General features: G+C 52.4%; 1 protein-coding gene across 5 annotated transcripts in view; it reads left to right on the plus strand.

Annotated features, from left to right (window-relative positions):
* Positions 1–19,971, plus strand: part of Rab11fip4 (RAB11 family interacting protein 4) — a 115,165-nt gene that overhangs the window by 53,710 nt on the left and 41,484 nt on the right. Inside the window, exon 1 of one of the 5 annotated variants that reach the window (XM_057774574.1) lies at positions 18,205–18,467. The exons of 3 other annotated variants lie outside the window; for them this stretch is intronic. In XM_057774574.1, coding sequence (XP_057630557.1) covers positions 18,438–18,467 — 30 coding nt within the window. In that variant the 5' untranslated portion in view covers positions 18,205–18,437. Of the gene's footprint in view, positions 1–18,204; positions 18,468–18,526; positions 18,652–19,971 lie in introns of those variants that run through there. One more of the 5 variants, XM_057774575.1, reaches the window with a different exon arrangement.

Consider the following 19,971-nt stretch of genomic DNA (forward strand, 5'->3'; position numbering starts at 1 on the left):
AAACAACAGCCAAATGATTAAGTAAATAAGTAAGTAAAGCCGGGCGGTGGTGGCGCACGCCTTTAATCCCAGTACTCAGGAGGCAGAGGCAGGCGGATCTCTGTGAGTTCGAGACCAGCCCAGTCTACAAGAGCTAGTTCTAGGACAGGCTCCAAAGCCACAGAGAAACCCTTTCTCGGAAAAAAAAAAAAGTAAGTAGTCTTTGGGTCAGATGGAGTAGCAACTCAGACCCATGTGGACACCTTGGCTTTTGAAAATTGGCTCTGAACTTAAAGTCCCCACCCCAGAGTTAGAGGTTAGGCAGTAAGTAAAACCCCTCCCCAGCCTGGCCTGGCTTCTCCTCACTGTCTATACCTCCAGCCCCCATGGACCCTTCAGATTTAGCCCCTAAAGCACACAGCTAAAAAGCACTATGAGACACAGGATACTTCCGGGAACTTGGCTATACAAGGCATTCTGGGAATCCTTAAGAGACTGGTTTCCTCAGCACAGAGCCCCTCAGAGCTGTGACAAACCAAGCCCCTCTGAACTGTCAAACGGAATGGGGAGGTGTTTGCACTCACACTTGACCGGGGAGGCCATTCCTCTCCACCGGAACACACATGGGACATGTAAAGAGGCCTTGCTGCTCCCCTCGTGACTTGTACCCATCCATATGTGTGTCCTGGTAGCTGATTAGACCACCCAGCCTGGCTGCACAGATTCCTACATTCTGACCTTCAGGCGATTTATGCATGTGCCCTGTCTACTGGACGCGCTGGTAGGTCACACATGGGCTCACCGGGGGAGCCTTAAAGCCTCTCAGATTTAATTGGTCTGCAGTTTGACCAGTTATTGGGAGTTTGCCAAGCTGCCCTGGTGGTTTTAAGGTGCAGCCAGCTGTATGGTTGCATGCACAGTTCTCAACTGTGTGTGCATCATGTGGGGGGCGGGGCACACGTGCCACAGTACACGTGTGAAAGTCAGAGGACAACCTTGGGGAGTACGTTCTCTCCGCCTTTATTTGGGTACCAGGGATCAAATGCAGGTCTCCAGGCTTACACTGCAAGCACTTTTACCAGCTGTCTTGTTGGCCCCTTAGGCCCCCTCCCCCAAAAGCCTTGGTTGAGCCTGACCATGAAGTCAGCTCTGTACTTTGCCGCTGCCATCTTGGGGTTCCAGTAAACTGTCCCCAGAACAGTAAAGCTCAAGTCATCAGGGCAGGGAAACCGTCGGGGCATGGGCCTTTTACAAAACAAGCACCTTTCAGAGGGAAACCCCAAGGTTCCAGGACTTGGTTGGAGTCTTGGAGTTGCTGGGGCTCATGTGTTCTCAGCTGGCCCAAGAGCCACAGTCCCTGAACCTCCTCCATCCTGCAGAGCAAACTGCACTTACCTTTCTCCCAGTCCATCTGTTTCTCCTTGCTAGACCCCAAGCCTGACAGCCGTCCCATTGTGCCTTCACATGTGTGAATGTGGTCAGGAGAAGCCATGCCGTGTCCTGTGCTGTCAGGGTAAGGGGCTCCGGGCCTCCTATGGCCTGTCAAGCAGACCTCACGAGCACAGCTGGCGGCAACCTTGCCATCGCGTGGGCCCACACTGCCAGGGCTATTTTATTTTTATTCCTCCTTCTGGGAGCTTGTAATCAAAGGGCAGTATCAGCGCCGCTGCTTGTCACAGGGAGCAGAGATGATGGGCCGCTATTCTCAGCCAGACTCTGGGAGGGAGTCAGGGACTGGCACCATTTGGACAACGGTTAAGACTTTCATCTCTTAGAAGGGGACACGGGTTGTAGAGGACCTGTGCCTTCTTCAGGGTTGCTCCCTTAAACTCTGCTCTATTTCAGGGTCTTTCCCTGGCCCTGTGACAGCACTGTCCTCACACCTTGACTGGCTGAGTGCAGGTTGCAAGCTCCATTCACTGTCCCACAATCCTAGGGGTCTTGAGAATCAGAATGCTGAGAAGCTCCCGTGACTGACCACAGGTTTAGAGTCACAGCTGCTCCCACCCCTGTCCCCAGGTCTACGCCCCCCCCAGTCCTGCAGCACAGTCAGCCCCCAGGCTTCCCAGCCCCACCAGTCAGCTTCCACTCTCCACTCCCAGAGTCACCCAGCAGCACAGCTGACAGTCCTGGGGAGAGGACAGTTAGACACCCAGTACATGGTTCGCCTCTTTGCTGCCTCTAGTTTCCTGAAGTCTGTTTTCTCACCTGCAGGAGGGTGGGACCCCCTCCCTGTGTGCTGTTAGTGAAAGCGTTATTGCAAAGGTTAGCTTTGTTAAAATAAATTCTAGCAGCCAGAATGTAGCTTATTGGTAGAGAGCTCACTTAGCGTTCACGAATCCCCGAGTTTGATTCCCAGTGTGACATAAACTAGGCCTGGCGTGTTCTCAGCACTAGAGGAGAGGCAAGAGGACCAGAAGTTCAAGGCTACACATACATAGAATAATTCAAGGCTAACCTGTGCTGTGTTAGATACCAACTTTAAATTTTTAATTTAAAGAAAGGATTTATTTTTATTTTATGTGTTTGGGTGTTTTGCCTGCATGTGTGTATGTGTGTATACCATGTGTGTGCCTGGTGCTTGTGGAGGCCAGAAGAGGGTATCAGATTCCCCTGGAACTGGAGTTACAGATGTTTGTGAGCTACCGTATGGGTTCTGGGAACCAAATGTAAGACCTCGAAAAGTATTCTTAACCTGCTGAGTCATCTCCTAAGCACTAAAATGTTAATCTTAAAGAATTATTTTATTTATTTATTTTGAACTGATTTTCTTTGTATAGCCTTGGCTGTCTTGGAACTAGCTCTGTAGACCAGGCTGGCCTCGTACTCACAAAGATCTGCTGTTCTTTTGGTGTTTTAAAACAGGCTTTCTCTCTGGAGCCCAGGCTAGCCTTGAACTGCCTCAGCCTCCTGAGTTGCTAGGATTCCATCTGCCTGTTGAGCCTGTGGTGAGGCCGAGAGAGGTGAAGAGATTTTCCCGAGGTTACCCACCCACCGTCTGGTAAAGTTATTCAGTTGGCTGCCCTTCTGGCAAGTGGCCCCTATGTGTGTGTGAGCCACTTCACCCCTGCTGGCCAGCTGCAGCTCAGCTGGTGGTTTAGCACAGCGTGGCCTTGAAAGACCCTCCACACTCCCCATCTTCTCGTTGCTGGCCACACACACCGTGGGCTCTGATAAATTCCCAATCCCATTTGCCAGGTCGAAGCCGTCTAGAGAAAACAGGTGGCCCTACAGAGCCGCAGCACTCAGCTTCCCAGGGGTCTGAATGTCCCTCAGGGACACAAGGCCCCACGGGAAGCTGCCACCCTCAGTCTAGAAAGCCAGCCGTTTGTTATGCTAATGTGCACCGACACACAAAACTTGCCCGTTTCTGGAACAATTCACACTTGGAATCTTTGCCTTTGGTCTAAGCGGCCTGTGAACCTCACCCCGTCTGGTGCTGGGTGGGTGCCACCAGGACCCTCAGCTCAGAAAAGCTGGGACTCCTAGGGTCTCACTTTCTCCCTCTGCCTTCACTCTCTCTTCTGATGGGCTCTCCTGTTGTACTTGGTGGAGGGCCACCTTTGTGAGCTCGTTCCTGATGGCCCTCGGAAAGGGCTTCGCGTCCTGTCTCTTTGGGTTGCCTGTGGAGTGTCCCACACTGCATCCACTGCCCACTGCCCACTGCTCTCCCCATCCCAGCTGCTCAGGAAGGGCAGCTCCTTTGAGACCTTTTTCTCTGCTTTCATCCCCACTGTGATGGACTGGGGCCAGAGGTCAGTGGCAGCCAGCTCGGGGCCCATTCTAATGAAGGAAATTGAATGCCTGGGCAGCCGAACTGGCCCCTTGCAAATGGCCAAGGGAGAGCCTGCCCTCACGGAGAGCGTGCCAGCTCTTGTTTGCCCCAGCCTGGTATTCTTAGACACCGACTGGGCCATGGGGCCCCAAAGGAGGGGCCCAGGAAGGGGAAGGTGACAGAAAGCAGGTTTATTTGGGGTGAGTGGTGCCTTCCATGGCATGGTGCCTCCAGAGACTGAAAGAATATACAATAAGTCTGGGGTGGGAGTCAGGGCTCAGATCTAGCGGGGTTCTGATGGCAAACTCTCGGGACTCTGGACTTGGGACCCTTCTGATCAGAGGTTCTCCCTCCCTCTTCACAGAAGTCTATCCAGCTGCAAAGGCGCTCCCTGGGCAACTGCATACTGACCCTATCCAGGGCTCATTCCGCTGTGCAGAGTGGAAAGGGCTTGGAAGACAGGCAGGCTAGCATCCTGGCCTTGCATGTCCTCTGGTGGGTATATGCCCACGGGAAGAATGGTATATCCTCAGGTACATCCACATCGGATGGGACCGGAAGCTCTTTAAAGGCAAGGCGTCGCGGCATAGCCTAGCTTTGCACAGGAATACACTGGCAGGGCCCCTCTCACACACTTGAGAGGTGTGGAGCTGAAGCTTGAGGAACTTGCACTGAAGATGCAGCCAGCTGCACCCTGCCGGGGTATTGTGGGAGGTTCTTCTGCTCCTCCAGCCAATAGCCACTGAGATACCAGCCCATTGGGGCGTGGTCTCTCTCCCTTTAAAAAAACTCAGGGTCATGGGTTCAAGCCCCACGTTGGGCGCCATTCTGTTGAAGGAGCTACGGGCTGCGTTCCTGCCACCCAGCTCCTGGCCGCCTGGTTAGCTTATGCCCCGAAATAACAACACACAAACTGTATTCTTTCAAACACTGCCTGGCCCATTATATCTAGCCTCTTCTAGGCTAATTCTCACATATTAATTTAGCTCATTTCTAATAATCTGCGTAGCACCACTAGGTACACTTACCGGGAAAGATTCAGCATGTCTGACCTGGTGGCTGGCTGCATCGTGTCTGGCTCTGAGAGAAGCTGCCCTGCATCTGAGCTCACTTCCTCTTCCTCCCAGCATTCTGTTCTGTTTACTCCACCCACCTATGTTCTAACCTATGAGGCCAAGCAGTTTTTTTTTATTAATTAACCAATGACCTTCCTCCATCACCCGGTGGACAAAGAAGGTAGAGCAGGCTAACTAATACCAAGCTCCTTCCAGACCCTGGAGTCAGCCTCTGGGAAGCGCTCACTTTCATCACCATCACCTCTCCGGCTGGAGTGACACTGAACACACACAGCACCCTCCACCCCTGCCTTCGCTGTCTCACCTCAGAAGGGCTATGATAGCCTGTGCTCAGAGCAGAACCGGGCCTACAGTGAGTCCCAGCAAACAGTAACCAAGGAACAAGCAACAAGCTCTCCCTAAAGTTCCCATGGGCCAGCAAAGGGAAAGTTGATAGTAGCTCTCATGAGGTACCATGAGAAAGTTGCTACCTAGCAGGAGGGCTGGACAGCAAATGCTGTTCCAGCCACCAACCTCCATGTGCTTGGGACCTGACCCTGAATGCTTCTTCTGTGACCAAAATGGCTTAACAGTTAAGCACAATTGCTGTTCTTACAGAGAACCCCAGTTTGGTTCCCAGCACCTATGTTGGGCAGCTCACAAGTGCCTGTAACTGGTATTAGATAGAGGGTGTCAGGGTGCTTCCGGCCACCTCAGACACCAGCACTCTGCACATACCCCCCCCACACACATAGACAAATAATTCAAAATCATGAAAAATGTTTTAAAGGTTGGGGCTAGGGTGTAGCTCAGTGGTGGAATACTCCCTAACATGCTTGAGACCTGGGCCTTGATGCCCAACACCATGGCAGGAGAAGGTCAGCTATATAGAGACAGAAAACAGAAGGGTTCCCAGGAATGGGTGAGGAAGTGGTGGAGAGAGGTGGCAGACAGGATGAACGAGTCTAAGGAGCTGATGCCCAGCCTGTGGCCGGAGCTGATGGGAGTGAATCTTAGGGACTCTGCTTCAAGAGCAGAGCTGCTTTCCGGATGGCAGGATGGTAATAACTCTCCCGCTGTAGTTGTTGTGCTATAGATGTAGCTTACATCCAATACATATTTTTAAAATTTGTGTTGAGAGGTTAGTAGCTTGGTCTACAATGGTGACAGCCATTGAGTACAAGACTCAGGACCTGCTGGGGCCATAGGCTGAGAGAGGCTGAGAGTGGGCTGGTCACTCAATGAGATCTGCGTAAATGCCTGTGTAGTTAGCTAGCTAAGTGCAATGGGAGTGGGGCCGAGGGACGTGGCAGCTTTCGGGGGAAACTAGGCATCTGGTATGTGGACATGTTCCCTTTGGATGCCTCTCAGATACTGGGGCCGTGTTATGAACAAGTGGAAGCAGGCATTCAGACCCCTGTGGGTTCCAGGCCCTCATTCTCCTGTCTTAAGAAGTGTGCGCTATTGTAGGCCCACCCTAGGGCCCCCTGGAGCCCTCTGCCTTTCATGACTGGCCAAGAGAGTTACAAAACTTCTACCTCCTTGCTTCTCTTTTGGACCACTTGGCAAGATCATTCCTACCTACACTGGGGACCTGTGAGATCCCCTGAAGTCCTCTGCCTCCTGCTTTCTTTATACTTTCTAAGGTCTGATGGCTAGGACACCCCAACAGCTTCCTCCAAGCAGCTGGGTGCAGGGGTCTGGAGCTCAGGGCAGAAGTCCAGGCTGGACATCAACACGCAATGGGATGTAAAGCCACAGGCCAGACAAGACACCCCATCCCCAGGAAAAAAGAGAAGATTGGAGCTTGAAGCCCAAGACAGACCACATCCGAACTGAGGCAGGCACAGGGAGAAGTCTGTACCTCCAGGGGGCTCAGGTGTTGAAGATTTTTGGGTCATCGCAGAAGTCGGTATTCGCCGATTCAGGGCTGGTGGCAACTTTCTATAGAGTGCAGCCACCGCCAATAATGAGAGGGGCCGGATATGGTGGTGTGTGCCTGACATTCCAGCACTTCGGGAAGCTGCACCAGGAGGGTCAGGATTTAAAAGTCCTGTTTTAGCCAAACAAAATGAAAATAAAATAAAACAGAGGCTGGGGGTGTAACTCAGTAGAATGCTTGGCTAGCGTGTACAAGGCTCCTGGGTTTGACACTCAGCACCACATAAGACACCGCAGTGCATCCCTGTAATCTTCACACTCAGGAAGTGGCAGGAGCATAGGGAGTTGAAGATTATCCCAGTTACATATCCAGTTTAAAACCAGCCCAGAATACACGAAGCCTCAAAAGCAAACAAATGGGCAGGAGAGGTGGCTCAGCCATGGAAGACTTAAGGCAACCAAAGAGTAAACAAAAACAGAATAACACCAGGGGACTGAGCTGCCCTCTGCCCTGCCATTCGGGTGAGAGCCCCAAGCTGAGAGCCTAGGGAAGTACAGGTAGTCTGCAACTGAGCTGTTGGGGGCTGTAGCCTGAGCAGAGTGGATGCCAGGGGGCCTCACCCCTATGAATGTAGCCTTGTGGTTAAGTCGGGAAAGCAGGAAGCCTGGCCTGAAGACAGCTTCTTTTTAGGGCACCCCCCTCCCCGCAAAGGGCCTCCTCTGGGCTCAGCCTCTCCAGTTTCCACCTGAACACAGTGGCTCAGTGTCCTGAGGCCAGGCAGGCGGCTTTGCTTTTCCTCTGCTGAGCCCAGCCCTGGCAGAGAAGCCACAAAGGACTTGTGTGTGTGTGCCGAGAGGAGAGAGGCCAGCCCTGGTCCCCACACCAGCCTGTCCCTCTGTTTATCCAGGGATAGACTGGGCAGGCCCAAGTAAACTGGTGGCATTGGGCCCTCCTGGAGTTGCTCCAGGCTCTCTGCCTTACTGATGCTGGGTCCGGCCCGGCCTACAGGCCTGTTGCTTTCGTCTGTCTGCCGTGGCTTGGGGTGTTTTCCATGGATGTGATTAAGGAGACAATTTTGAGGGATTTGTTTGCTTTCAGAGTGGAATTATAAGCCTTTTAGTGTCTTCTGATCTGAAAAACCAGTCTACACCCATCCATATCCAGCAGTAGTTGTTGGGTGTGTGAGTGCGCGCATGTGCGTTTTCCTAAGACTAAACGACCAGCCCCTCTGGAGTGTCCGTGCCTTGCGGAGGATCTTATTTTGGGCTGAGAATGAAGCAGATAGCTAGAATTTCAGGAACATGCTAAGGGGTGTCAGAGAGCCTCGTGCGAGAACCCAGCCTGCATGTCCATTCATGGGACTGAGGAGGGGCTAAAACTGGGCACAGCTGAGGTCTATGTGGGCATGTCCCCAAGACCTGGTGTGAGCTGCACTGTGAAAAGCCCCTGGGCTGGACAGTGGACTCCTGCTGTACAGGTGAGAGAGCGAAGCAGAAGCCCTCCTGGCCCAGGCAGATCAGAGGCAGGTCTTGGCTCTGTCCCCAGGCCTCCACTCTTCCTCACCTGTGGTATGGATCCAGTGACAGCTGAGGGGTAGCTGGTGAGGGCAAGAAGCACGGAGAGGGAGGCACGCACCAGACGGGCAATAATTGGTGGTTCTTGTTAAGAATCAGCTGCCGGAGGCTGGGTGTGGTGGTGCACACCCTTTAATCCCACACCTGGGAGGCAGAGGCGGGTGATCTCTGTGAACTAACTGGAGGCCAGCCTGGTCTACATAGCAACTGTGTCTTAAAAACAAACAACAATACTTTAAAAAAGGAAATTATCCTCACTGGGGTCCAGGCCCCATGGGACAGAGGGGGTCTCCCAGATCTGTTTTGGGAAAAGGCCTTTGGGTCTGGAAGGAGGTCTCTTTAATACGCTCAGCTGTCTCCTTTCAAATGTCTTGAAGCTGGGCATGGTGTCACAAGCCTACACTCAGGAAACAGACAACAGGATCATCATAGGGTTGCTGCCAGCGTGGGCTACGCTGCAAGATTCTATCTCAAAAAGCCTAGAAAGCAGGGCAGTGGTGGCACACGCCTTTAATCACAGTACTCAGGAGGCAGAGGCAGGCAGATCTTTGTGAGTTCAAAGCCAGCCTGGTCTACAGAGTGAGTTCCAGGATAGCCAGGGCTGTCACACAGAGAAACCCCCATCCCAACAAAACAAAAAAGCCTAGAGATAAGCATCTTCAGAACCCTCCAGAAGGTTCTGCTAACCCACACCCTCTGCTCTCCACAGTGTGTAAGTGATCCTCTGTCCCAGACACATAAGGGACTGGAGTTCAAAGACAGTCAGGGATATAGCCCTTGTCCTCGGGAATTGCAGCCTGCCTGCCCGGGGACCTGATCAGGGCCAGCACACATTGTCTTCATCACAGCCTCAGACCTCGTGCTTCAGGCATAGAGACCACGATCCAGGGAGTCATCTTCACTTGACCAGACAGCAGAGTCGTTACCGGGAGGTCACAGCTCAGTGGAGTTCTGCAGGATTAACAGGAGAGGGACCAAGCATCTGATAATAAAGCGGTGCTCTCGGACTGCTCCCATCGCCTCCACCAAGCTCTGTGACTATGGGCCAGCCATTTCTTTTGTGTAGGCGTCAATTCCCCACCCATTTTCTCTTTTTATTTTTATTTTTTGACAAGCCACCCCTTTTGAGACTTTGTTCTTGAAAAGTGGGGATTGAACCTAGGGCCTGGTACATTCAAGCTAAGTGCTCTATACTGAGCTACCCCTCAGCACTTTCTGGCTCTTAGTACTTGGCTTGCCCTGGGGGCCATTGTGTAGCTGAGCCACGCCCAGAGACCACTCACGTCTCACAAGCCTTACACCCCTGGGTGGCTGCACAGAGTCCTTGAGGACCCATATGCCCAGCCCTGGCCCTGTGGTGGGTTGCTGATGAGAGAGGGGCAAAGGTAAAGAAGGCCTGGCCTCTGCTAGAATTTTAGCTGAAGGGAAAGAGGCTAGCAGCGGCCCCTGATGATGGCCAAGTAACAGTTGTCCAGGTAGCAAGGAGGTACACAGTGACCCTTTCCAGACACAGAAACAAAAATTGCCTAAATCCTGGGGCTGATAATCTTTGCACCCCAGAGCCTCTCTATCTGTTCCTGCATTGCCCTCCCCCCCCCCCCGCCCCTGTTTCCTTCCTTCCTCCTCCCTCCTCTCCCTCCTTTTATGTGCTGGTGTCGCTGTTGTTTTGAAGACAGGGTTTTAGGCCATAGCCCTAGCACTCACGATGTAGCCCAGACTGGCCTTGACCCTTTTCTTCAGAGCACGAGCTTGCTAGCCTGACTTCCCAGGCACAGTGCCAGTTCTGGAGCACCCAGCTGAGACTTTGTACTCCTCTCAGCTGTACCCACAAGACCCACAGCAGCATCAGACACATAGGACATCTTCATCCGTTAGGCAGGAGTGAAGGAACAATGATGCCTTCCGCCGTGATCACACCCTTCCAGTCCACAGACTCACCTGAACATTTTTACCCAGGGCCATGAACATCTGTCTCTTTCCATTTGCATTAAATTGAAAGCAGCCAGTGGGCAGTCATAGGCTCTGAGTGATTCAGCGAGCAGGGCGTGTCAGGGACCACTGCTTCTACAAGCTGGCAGTGAATTGATCTGGGTAGGGTGACCTATCCCGACTACCCTGGGCCAGGGGGAGGAGAGAGGTGAGTCTGGGAAGTGTTTACACTGTCCTGGGTGTGGTGTGCAGTTGCCTGAAGTCACCAAAGGGAGGGAAGGACGTTCCCTTCTAGTCCTCCCAATTCTGAATCAAAAGGAACCCTGTCTCTCTCCCTTCCCCAGCCATCTCTTCTCGGGTGACTGTGTGACTCAGAGATGTATGTCAAAGGGGAAGCCTGGCTTTGCTCACCATCATCCCCTCCTGTCGGGTTTGAATGACTCAGAAAACCCACTCTTCACGTGGGCACCGGAGCTACAGGCCCAGCATGGTGGCCCATGCCTTTAGTCCTAGCACTTGGCAGACAGAGGCAGGCAGCTTTCTATGCATTAGGGGCTAGCCTTGTCTACATAGCACATTTCAGGAAAGGCCAGCTAGAGTTACATAGTGACACTCTGCCAAAAAGAGAAAAGGAAGGAAGGAAGGAAGGAAGGAAGGAAGGAAGGAAGGAAGGAAGGAAGGAAGGAAGAAAGAAAGAAACGGAAGAAACGGAAGAAAGAAAGAACATGGAGCTGGTGTCCTGAAGACCTGGCCCTTCCCAAACTGCACAGGGTCCAGCCAGACATTAGGAGGGGCCTGACCTGAGGACCCGATGGCCACAGAGGACAGATACTTGCTGCAAGGTCTATCCCTGGGGTAGCACAGGGTGTGGAGGTGGAGAAATTCCCTATCTAGCCCCAACTTTGAAGGGAAGGCTTTGTGGACCTGGGAGAGCTGACCAAGGCTTGGGAGCGGGAGAGAGGATGGTCCTGCTTCCTAGGGAGATGCTAGGTCTGTGCCAGCCTGGCACAAACCCAATAGAGAGGAAGGGCTCAGGCTTCCGGAGCCTCCCAGGTTTCTTGAGTAGGAGATTGGAAATGAGCTTCCTTTGGGGTGACAGGCCACTGCCATTTAGACTCCTGCCGGCCTGCTTGTTCCCTCTCTTTTTCCTAGGCCACTGTACAGTCACTGTGTTCTGGGACTGGAAGCTGAGACTTAAGTCACAGTTGACACTTCCTAAGTGTGTGTACTCTAGGAACCTCTGAGAGAGGTGAGAGAGGACAGCAGCATGTGGTACAGTCCCAGCAGGTTTTGCTGCACAGCCACACTATTGGACAGGAGCCGTGTCCAGGGTGTGTGTGTGTTGACAGAAGCAACCCACTCATGTGGCCCAGCGTGACTGATGTTGACAGTTCTAGTTTGAAGTGACTGAAGTCCATCACAGAGAGACTGAAGCTAGGAGGGGGAAGGGCAAGCCTGGCTAAGATCTTGCCTGTCACAGGTGGACTGGACAACAGGGAGGAGTGAAACCATTCCTGACTTGGGGTTGCTTTCAGGGTGTGGTTAGCCTGGAGAAGAGGTTATAAATGTGACCTCACATGGAAGACCATATGTCAAGTAGACAGAAGAGAAACTGAAACTCTTTTATTGTTTTAATCTTAAGAAATGCCATTGGAGCCAGATGGTGGTGGCACATGCCTTTAATCTCAGCACCCAGGGAGGCAGAGGCAGGTGGATATCTGTGAGTTTGAGGCCAGAATGGTCTATATAATGAGTTCCAGGACAGCTAGAGCTACATAGAGAAATCCTGTCTCGAAAAAAATATTAATTGGGGCATGGTGGTGCACACTTTTAATCCCAGCCCATGGGAGACAGAGACAGTTGGATCTCTTGTGAGTTCTAGGTTAAACTGGTCTAAATAGTGAGTTCTAGGACAGCCAGGGCTATGTAGAAAGAACCTGTCTTAAACTTTTTTAAAAATTTTTTTTATTACATTTATTTAGTGTGTGTGCAGGGCAGAGGACAATCTGTGGGAGTCAGTTTTTCCTCCCCATCATGTGGGATCCAGGGATTAAACTCAGGTCATCAAGCTTAGTGGCAAATGACTTTACTGGATGAGCTGTCTTGTTGACCATTTATTTCTTTACTTGTTCGTTTGTTTCCACTGTAAGTATGTGCGTGATGCTGGGTCGCATGTGCCACCAAGTGCATACAGAAGTCAGAAGGCAGCTTTGTGAAGTAGGGTGTATTTTCCTTTTAAAGTTATGTGTATATGTATCTGTGTGTGGATATGTACATGTGAGTACCCATGCCCTCAGAGTCTAGAAGAGGGCATTGGATCCCTGGAGCCTGAGTTACAGACAGTCGTAGGCTTCCTGATGCAGGTGCTGGGAACCGAGCTGGGTACACTGCAAGAGCAGAATGCACTCTTTTTTTTTTTTTTTTTTTTTTTTTTTTTTTGGTTTTTCGAGACAGGGTCTCTCTGTAGCTTTGGTGCCTGTCCCGGAACTAGCTCTTACAGACCAGGCTGGCCTCGAACTCCCAGAGATCCGCCTGCCTCTGCCTCCCGAGTACCATGGAGCCACTCCCCTCTCTTCAGTAGCCTCCGGCTCTTCTCAGGCAGGGTTTCCACTGAACCCAGGGAGGATCAGAGTTTTAAACCCCAAGACCAGACCTAGGTGGCTGTTTCCGGTTGCTGTCAGCATCCAGCTGTTTTCTGCTCGCTCAGCTAAGGGTGGCAGGCCTGGGTTGCTCTGGATCGGGGTTGTGTTAACAGTGAGTAAGGTGCCCCTTCCCTGCGTCCAATGTCGGGTGAGCTGCTGCGGGGTGCTGGCAGCGGAGAAAACGTGGTTCTAGGTTAGGAAGAATGTTCTAACCGGAACTGACCATTCCCTCTTCACCTACAGCGCCCAAACCATGTGCTCGGGAGGGCAGGACTCCTGCTCACTGAAATTTTCTCTGTCAGCCTCTCAGACATCCAACTCATGGGAGTATGGTGTGCCCACACCCACAGCAAAGTTGGTCCCATGACAGAAAGAATCACTCTTCAGAGTGGCTGGGCCATCCAAAAGTTATTCTTGGTTACACTCTCAGGAAGAGGATTTGGTTTGAATTTGTTTATCCTCAAAAAGAAAGTCAGGCAGTGGTGGCACATGCCTTTAATCCCAGCCCTCGGGAGGCAGAGGTAGGCAGGCAGATCTCTTGTGAGTTCAAGGCCAGCCTGTCTACAACCAGAGGTGTTACACAGAGAAACCCTCTCTCAAAAAAGAAAAGAAAAGAAAAGAAAAGAAAAGAAAAGAAAAGAAAAGAAAAGAAAAAGAAAGTGAGCTCCTTTAGGAGACGCAGGCTGCTGGGCTAGCAGGCTGGGAAAGGCAGCTCCCTGCCCCTCTCCATCCCTGCCACTCCCCATCCCTGCCCCTCCCCATCCCTGCCACTCCCCATCCCCGCCCCTCCCCATCCCCATCCCCTGCCACTCCCCATCCCTGCCCCTCATCTTACTTTCATCCGAACCAGAGCAGGAAGGAGATAATGTTTAGTGCTCATCTCCCTATGTGGTTTGGAAATGCCCCAGCCCCCTCTGAGCCTCGGTCTTCCTGCCCATGAAAGAGGCAGAAGAGTTCACGAGCTACTTAGCCACAGTTTCTTGCCTTAATACAATTTGACTCCGCAATATGTAAAACACGGCCATACTTAAAGGACCAGTCTACTAAGACACCTACCTGATGTCCCTAGCCTCAAGGACAAGGGCAAGGTGCTCTGCTGAGGAGAAAAACTATATTTCCTGTTAACTCACTCTTGCTGGGTACTGAACCAGTACTTTAGGCATGCTAGCCGAGATGTCTTCCCACGGTGCCACATCCCCAGCTCCTTTCTGTTAACTCCTTCAGACTTGTTCTCTGTGGGGTTTTAGTGTTGTCTGACTGTCTTTATTTTTGGTCTGTTTGAGACAGTGTCATGGTGCAACCTTGGCGGCCTAGAATTATTACATAAACCAGGCTTGCACCATCATCCTGGGCTTTGCTGCTGTTATTGTTTTGAGACAATGTCACATAGCACAGGCTGTTCTCAAACTATGTAGCTGAGGCTGATCCTCTGCCTGCATCTTCTACAAATTGAGGTGATAGGCATCCGCTTCCATGCCTGGCATTATAGGTGTTTTGTTATGGTTTTGTTTCTATTTGTGTTTTGCATTAGAGCACAGGGTGGCCCCAGCTGGCTTTATACTCACTATCTTAGCTGAGGATAACCTTGAATTCTTTGTCCTTCTGCTTCTACCCCCCAGTGCTGGGCTTCCATACAATGCATTACAGCCCTTTGAACCAGGGACGCGGAGATTTGCCTGAATTCCTGGGTCTCTACATGTTATTCAGTCCTTGAAGTCACTCAGTCCAGTTAGCACCTCCACCTCAACATCATTGGTCCCTTGAACTTTGTTGGCAGGTGGCAAGTTTCTCCTGGAAGTTAGGGGTAAATTCCCCCACAAACCCTTTCGGTTCCTCCCTGCTCTCCTCTCAATCCTTTGCCATCAGGATAGAGTTGGATGGGGTTAGTGGAGGTGAGGAGCAGAACTATTCCTTAACCAGACTGCTCAGGGAGTGAAGAGTGTGCAGAAAGGGGAATTTTGGAAGATTTTAGATGGCAGACCCATCTTCAGCTTTCCCAAGGTCATACATTTTGGTGGAGGTCCTTATCACATTGGCATCTGCATCAGGCATTCCCCTGGCATGCTGACCGTAGTCTGGGCCTCCCTGCTCCTAACTGCCCAGGGAGTGTGTTAAATCTTTCTGCAGGGAGTTTCTCAGACTGCCTGAAGCTTTTTGGTTGTTAACCCTTCATATAGTTAACAATGGCTTCTATTTCCTGAGCTGAGTATCTGACATCCCAGACTATACGCTAAGGACTTTTTGATTTTATTTTGATCTTCCTAACGTTTAAAAATGTTTAAAATTGCTGGGCAGCAGTGGTGTACTTTAGTCTTAGGACTCTGGAGGCAGATCTCTGAGTCTGAAGCCAGTATGATCTACAGAGTGAGTTCCAGGACAGCCAGAAAAAAATGCTTTCTCAAAAAGACCGAAACAAACAAACACAAAAAGTTAAAAAAAAAAAAAATCACTGATCCAATCTAAAATGCCCATCATTGTTACCTCTGAAATCCTGAAATGTCTTACTAGTGTTCTCTTGAGTGTATAGATGAGCTAAACTCGATTTGCCCAGGGGCTTTCAGCCATGGCTCTTGGTTCTGGGCCCACAGAGCTAAGACTGAGTTAGACAGCTGGCAAGTGCTGCCGGGGCAGGTGACAGGGGCTGTCAGTGTGGGGTAACGGAATGCTGAAGTATGACAGGCATTGCATTGGACAGGTGCTTCGCCATCTCACCCGGAGCTCACACCTGAAAGAGGAAGCGTCTTATTTCGATTTTACAGAGGAAGAAACTGAGGCTCCTGCACATTGGGCAACTTCCTGGTGGTGAACCGAAGGCCGCAGCAGTGTTCAAGGCGTCCCAGCACCCCAGCACTTGGCCTTTTGGTTTCACTGTTGTTGAGAAAATGTCTCACTCTGTAGCACAGACTGCCTCCAAACTCATGGCAATCCTCCAGCCTCAGACTCTGTTGGGGTTACTGGCATAAACTACCATGTCCAGGCTCACTTTGGTTTTCAGGACCAATAACCCTCTTCCTGTGAGAAAAACAAAGAGGACCCCACCGACACCACCCACTCAATAGAATTCTTAAATACGTTATCTGGGCAGGGAAACTTAGAAACGAGTGTATGCTTAACTGGACCAGTGATTTCAAATGTTTTAAAAGCCATGGCTGGGTGTCCTGGCTTGGGGTGGGCCGGGAGGAGGGACTTGCCAGCTCTCATTTTCCCTCACTGTTTTTGTTGAATGGCAGTAGAAACCCAGGAGGAACACTTGCCTTGGGTTCTTCTCTCTGGAGTAGTCCAGAATATGGGCCTTGGAAGCAAAGGAAAGCCAGGGTAGGTCGCCTGAATTTAGCCATACCTGAAACCACTGGAGCCTGCTGAGCCCGGGTCTCAGGGCTGAACACTCAAGTATTTGAGAGTCCTGCCTTTGCCTAGGGCTTAACATTCAGTGTGCGCACTGCGAGAGAGTACACGGCAAGCCAGTCTCAGAAAGGTAGTGGGAACTCCCAGGACAAAGAGCAGACAAGCAGGCCTCAAACTCACGTCTGCCTTCCTCCAGAGCCAAGATTCAGTTCGTTGACTCTGCCCACCCGGACTGTGGGGCTGGACAGAGAGTGTAAAGCTGGACAGGGAGTATAAGAAACAGTTGGTGGTGTCTTGAGCACAGTTCCAAAGGTCATATAGAAACTACAAGACATAAATTTAGAGAAGGCCTCAGGGGATGGAATTTCCCCCCTCACAGACCTTACCAGGAAGTTCCCCCTCACAGACCTCTCTAGCTAGCGCTGTCTAAGCAAAGCTGCAGCTCTAGTGGGCTTTGATCAGGTAAATAGAGAGCTAACAGGACGGGCATTGGTGAGAAAGGAGTTGAGAGCAAAGGACTAGAGCGGCGGGTCTCACCTTCCTAGCTGCGACCCTTTAACACAGTTCCTCATGCCGTCGACCCCAACCATAAACTTGTTTTTGTTGCTACTTCATAACTATAGTTTTGCTACTGTTATGAATTGTAATGTAAATATCTGGTGTAAGACCCAGAGGTTGGGAAACACTAACAGAGCATGTGGGCAAGCAGCAGAAAGAGGAGTGTGTGTGCGTGTGTGGTGTGTGTGCGTGTGTGGTGTGTGGTGTGTGTATGTGCGTGTGTGGTGTGTGTATGTGCGCGTGTGTGGTGTGTGTGCGCGTGTGTGGTGTGTGTGCGTGTGTGGTGTGTGTGCGTGTGTGTGGTGTGTGTATGGGCGTGTGTGGTATGTGTGTGCGTGTGTGGTGTGTGTATGTGCGTGTGTGGTGTGTGTATGTGCGTGTGTGTGGTGTGTGTGCGCGTGTGTGGTGTGTGCGCATGTGTGGTGTGTGTGCGTGTGTGTGGTGTGTGTGCGTGTGTGTGGTGTGTATGTGCGTGTGTGTGGTGTGTGGTGTGTGCGTGTGTGGTGTGTGTGCGTGTGTGGTGTGTGTGCGTGTGTGGTGTGTGTATGTGCGTGTGTGGTGTGTGTATGTGCGTGTGTGGTGTGTGTATGTGCGTGTGTGGTGTGTGTGCGCACGCGAGTGTGTATGGTGTGTGTGTGGTATCTTGTGTGTGCGCGTGCGCGCGTGTTGTGTGTGTGTGTGTGTGTGTGTGGTGTGAAGCCACCCTGCCCATTCCAACCATACCCAAGTGCTTGCTTGCATCATTTTGTAGAGCAGTAAGACCTCAGAAGGTAGCTTGGGGCCTGTCAGTTAGGAAAGTAATCTGTTTTCTCCAGTTGTGTAAGACACTGTCAAGTTGAAGGGAAGCTGCGTTCTTAACGTTTGCTGTTTTGTTTTAGTCCTAACATTTCTGCCTCCTTTTAATCTTGAGTGATATGAAGGCCTGAGAGAGTAGCGTTTCTGATGTAAGCCCAACTTTCTGTTGTGTTCTCTCGTTTTGTTGCCACTTGTATCTTGGTGCTGGACTAACTATGGGTAGCCTTCCCTGGCGTGAAGGGAGAAAAGTTGTTGGTAGGTCTGAGGCTAACCAAATCAGACTCCAGCTGGTGGTGGGTTGGGGCCGGGTTTGGCAGCCTTCCGTCCTGAGCTTGAGCCTGCCGGGCAGTACTGCCTGAATCTCGCTCAGTAGTGACGTCCGACGCCGCACTGAGCCGGCGGGAGAGTAAGCGCAAACTCTTCTTTGATCCGGGCCCCAATCCCCCTACCCCGGACTGCTGTTACTGCGGGCTCGGGCGAGCTCCACCCACCGAGGCGCCAATCCTATCGCCATTGGCGGATACCGCCTCCGCCACCTGCCCCTTACCTTGGGTGGGCGGGGCTACCTGGGCCCCGCCCCCGCGGCTCGGGTTCCCAGACCGCCGGGCCTCAGGACCCGCCCCCTGCACGGAGGCCCTGCCGCCAGAGCCTCGGCAGCACCGGCGCCTCGTGATGTCACGGCAGCTTTGATACAAAGAGCCCCTTCGGCCCACGCGGGTCTCCCGGCAACGGGTGCAGGCGGAGGCGGAACCGGCGGCTTCCACTGGTGCGGAGCAGCGCGCCGCCCGGATTGTTTTCGGAGGACGGTGCTGGCTTGGTCCCTGCGCGCCCCACCCGACCCGACTCGACCGGCGCCTGGCTTCTATTCCATCTGCAGCAGCCCGATCCGCGGCCGGTCGGGGGATGCGCACCCCGCTGGCTTCCGGATGCCAGGTAAGTGGCGGCCTCAGGACGCACCTGGCCTGGACCTGGGAGCTGGAAGTTGGAGGATCCGTCGGTCGCATCTACCCTCTCCACGCCGACCAGGGAGATCGGGGTACCTGCGCTGTCTGGCGGGGGCTAAAGGCGAAGCCACTGACCCCTCTGTCCGCTCCGGGGCCCTCGGCCCAGCGCCCAGGTGGGTGCATGAACAGAACCAGCTTGGTGCCCGAGGAGGGTGACTGCACTCCCTACGGCACTGTTTGCAGAAGTGCTTTAGGGGGATTTGGTGGGGCTGGAAGGGGTCTTATGCTCCCCGCCCCCCCGCCCCCCCCCCCGCCCCAGACACACACATCAGCGCCCTGCTCTTGGCTGGGCTGCTTCCCTAGAGAGCTGTGCGTGGCGAAGTTTTTCCGTAGGTGGTGGTGGCGACCGCGCGGAGCCTGTTTTTTGCTGCTCCTCTCTCCCGGGGTATCTGAAGGGTTTGAAGACAGAGCCAGCCAGTTAGGGATTTGAGACAGGACCTGCTTACCCTCAGAGCGACGCTGCTATGGGTGGAGGTGTGCGCAGGCTGCCGGCTTACGTCCTTGAGCCCTATAAAAGCCTACAGTCCACCTCGGTGTAAGTTGACCCAACTGCTTCTCTGCTGCGACAAGTGTCTCCCAGGGCCTAGCATCTCAGCCTCTGTATACCTGGTTCCCACACAGCCCTAGACCGTGTTCCATACCATCGTCACACCTCTCCATTTCCACTTCTGGACCTGCTTTTCCCCAAAGAGCTGGAAATGACTCGTCCCCGGACTCGGAGGGTCTCGCCTGCGTCCAGTGATTTATAGACCTCCTCAAAGGAGCCGAGGGATTTGGGGGCGGGGCGGGGAGTCCTGCTGTGTGCTTCTTGCATTCCTTTTGAATTGGGCCCTGTGTTCCACTGGATCCTGGTGATCTCCGTAAACCTCTGCCTCCCTTCACTGAGCAGGAGGCAGGTGATAATTGCTTGGGTTTCCTCATTCCCTGTGCCAATTTCCAGGGCTCTCCCTAGGAGAAAGATGTGTTTCTCTGATTGCTAGGGAAAGGAATCTCTGTGCGGAGGGCTTTACAACTGCTAAGACCTCTGCTGTGGGCTGTCTCCTCAACCCACTCTCACTAGCCGAGATCTCCTGTTTCAGCCCCCCCTCCCCCCCCAGATTCTGGTCTGTGGCACCCAGACTTTAACCTGCTCATTGGCCTCTCACGAATGCAGAGTTAAATGCCTAGGGAAATTTACGTGGGACACGTCCTTGCCCTCCCAGGGACATTGAGTTCCTGAATCTAATCTGACACTTCCCAACTATCTTGAACGCTTGGGCCAGTTCTTGTGAGTACTGTGAGGTTGAGGATAGAGTGACCTGTAGGAGTGGGGTACGCTGGTGAAGAACGTGGGGCTGGTGCACCTAAGCAGCCCAGCTTGGTTGGGTTGGCTGCCTGGTGGAAACCAGTCTAGAGTTTGGGGTTCTGGGTTTAGGTGTAAGGACCTGAGTAAA

This window comes from Chionomys nivalis, chromosome 7 (genome assembly GCF_950005125.1).
Source record: "Chionomys nivalis chromosome 7, mChiNiv1.1, whole genome shotgun sequence".
NCBI classification, from domain to species: Eukaryota; Metazoa; Chordata; class Mammalia; order Rodentia; family Cricetidae; genus Chionomys; species Chionomys nivalis.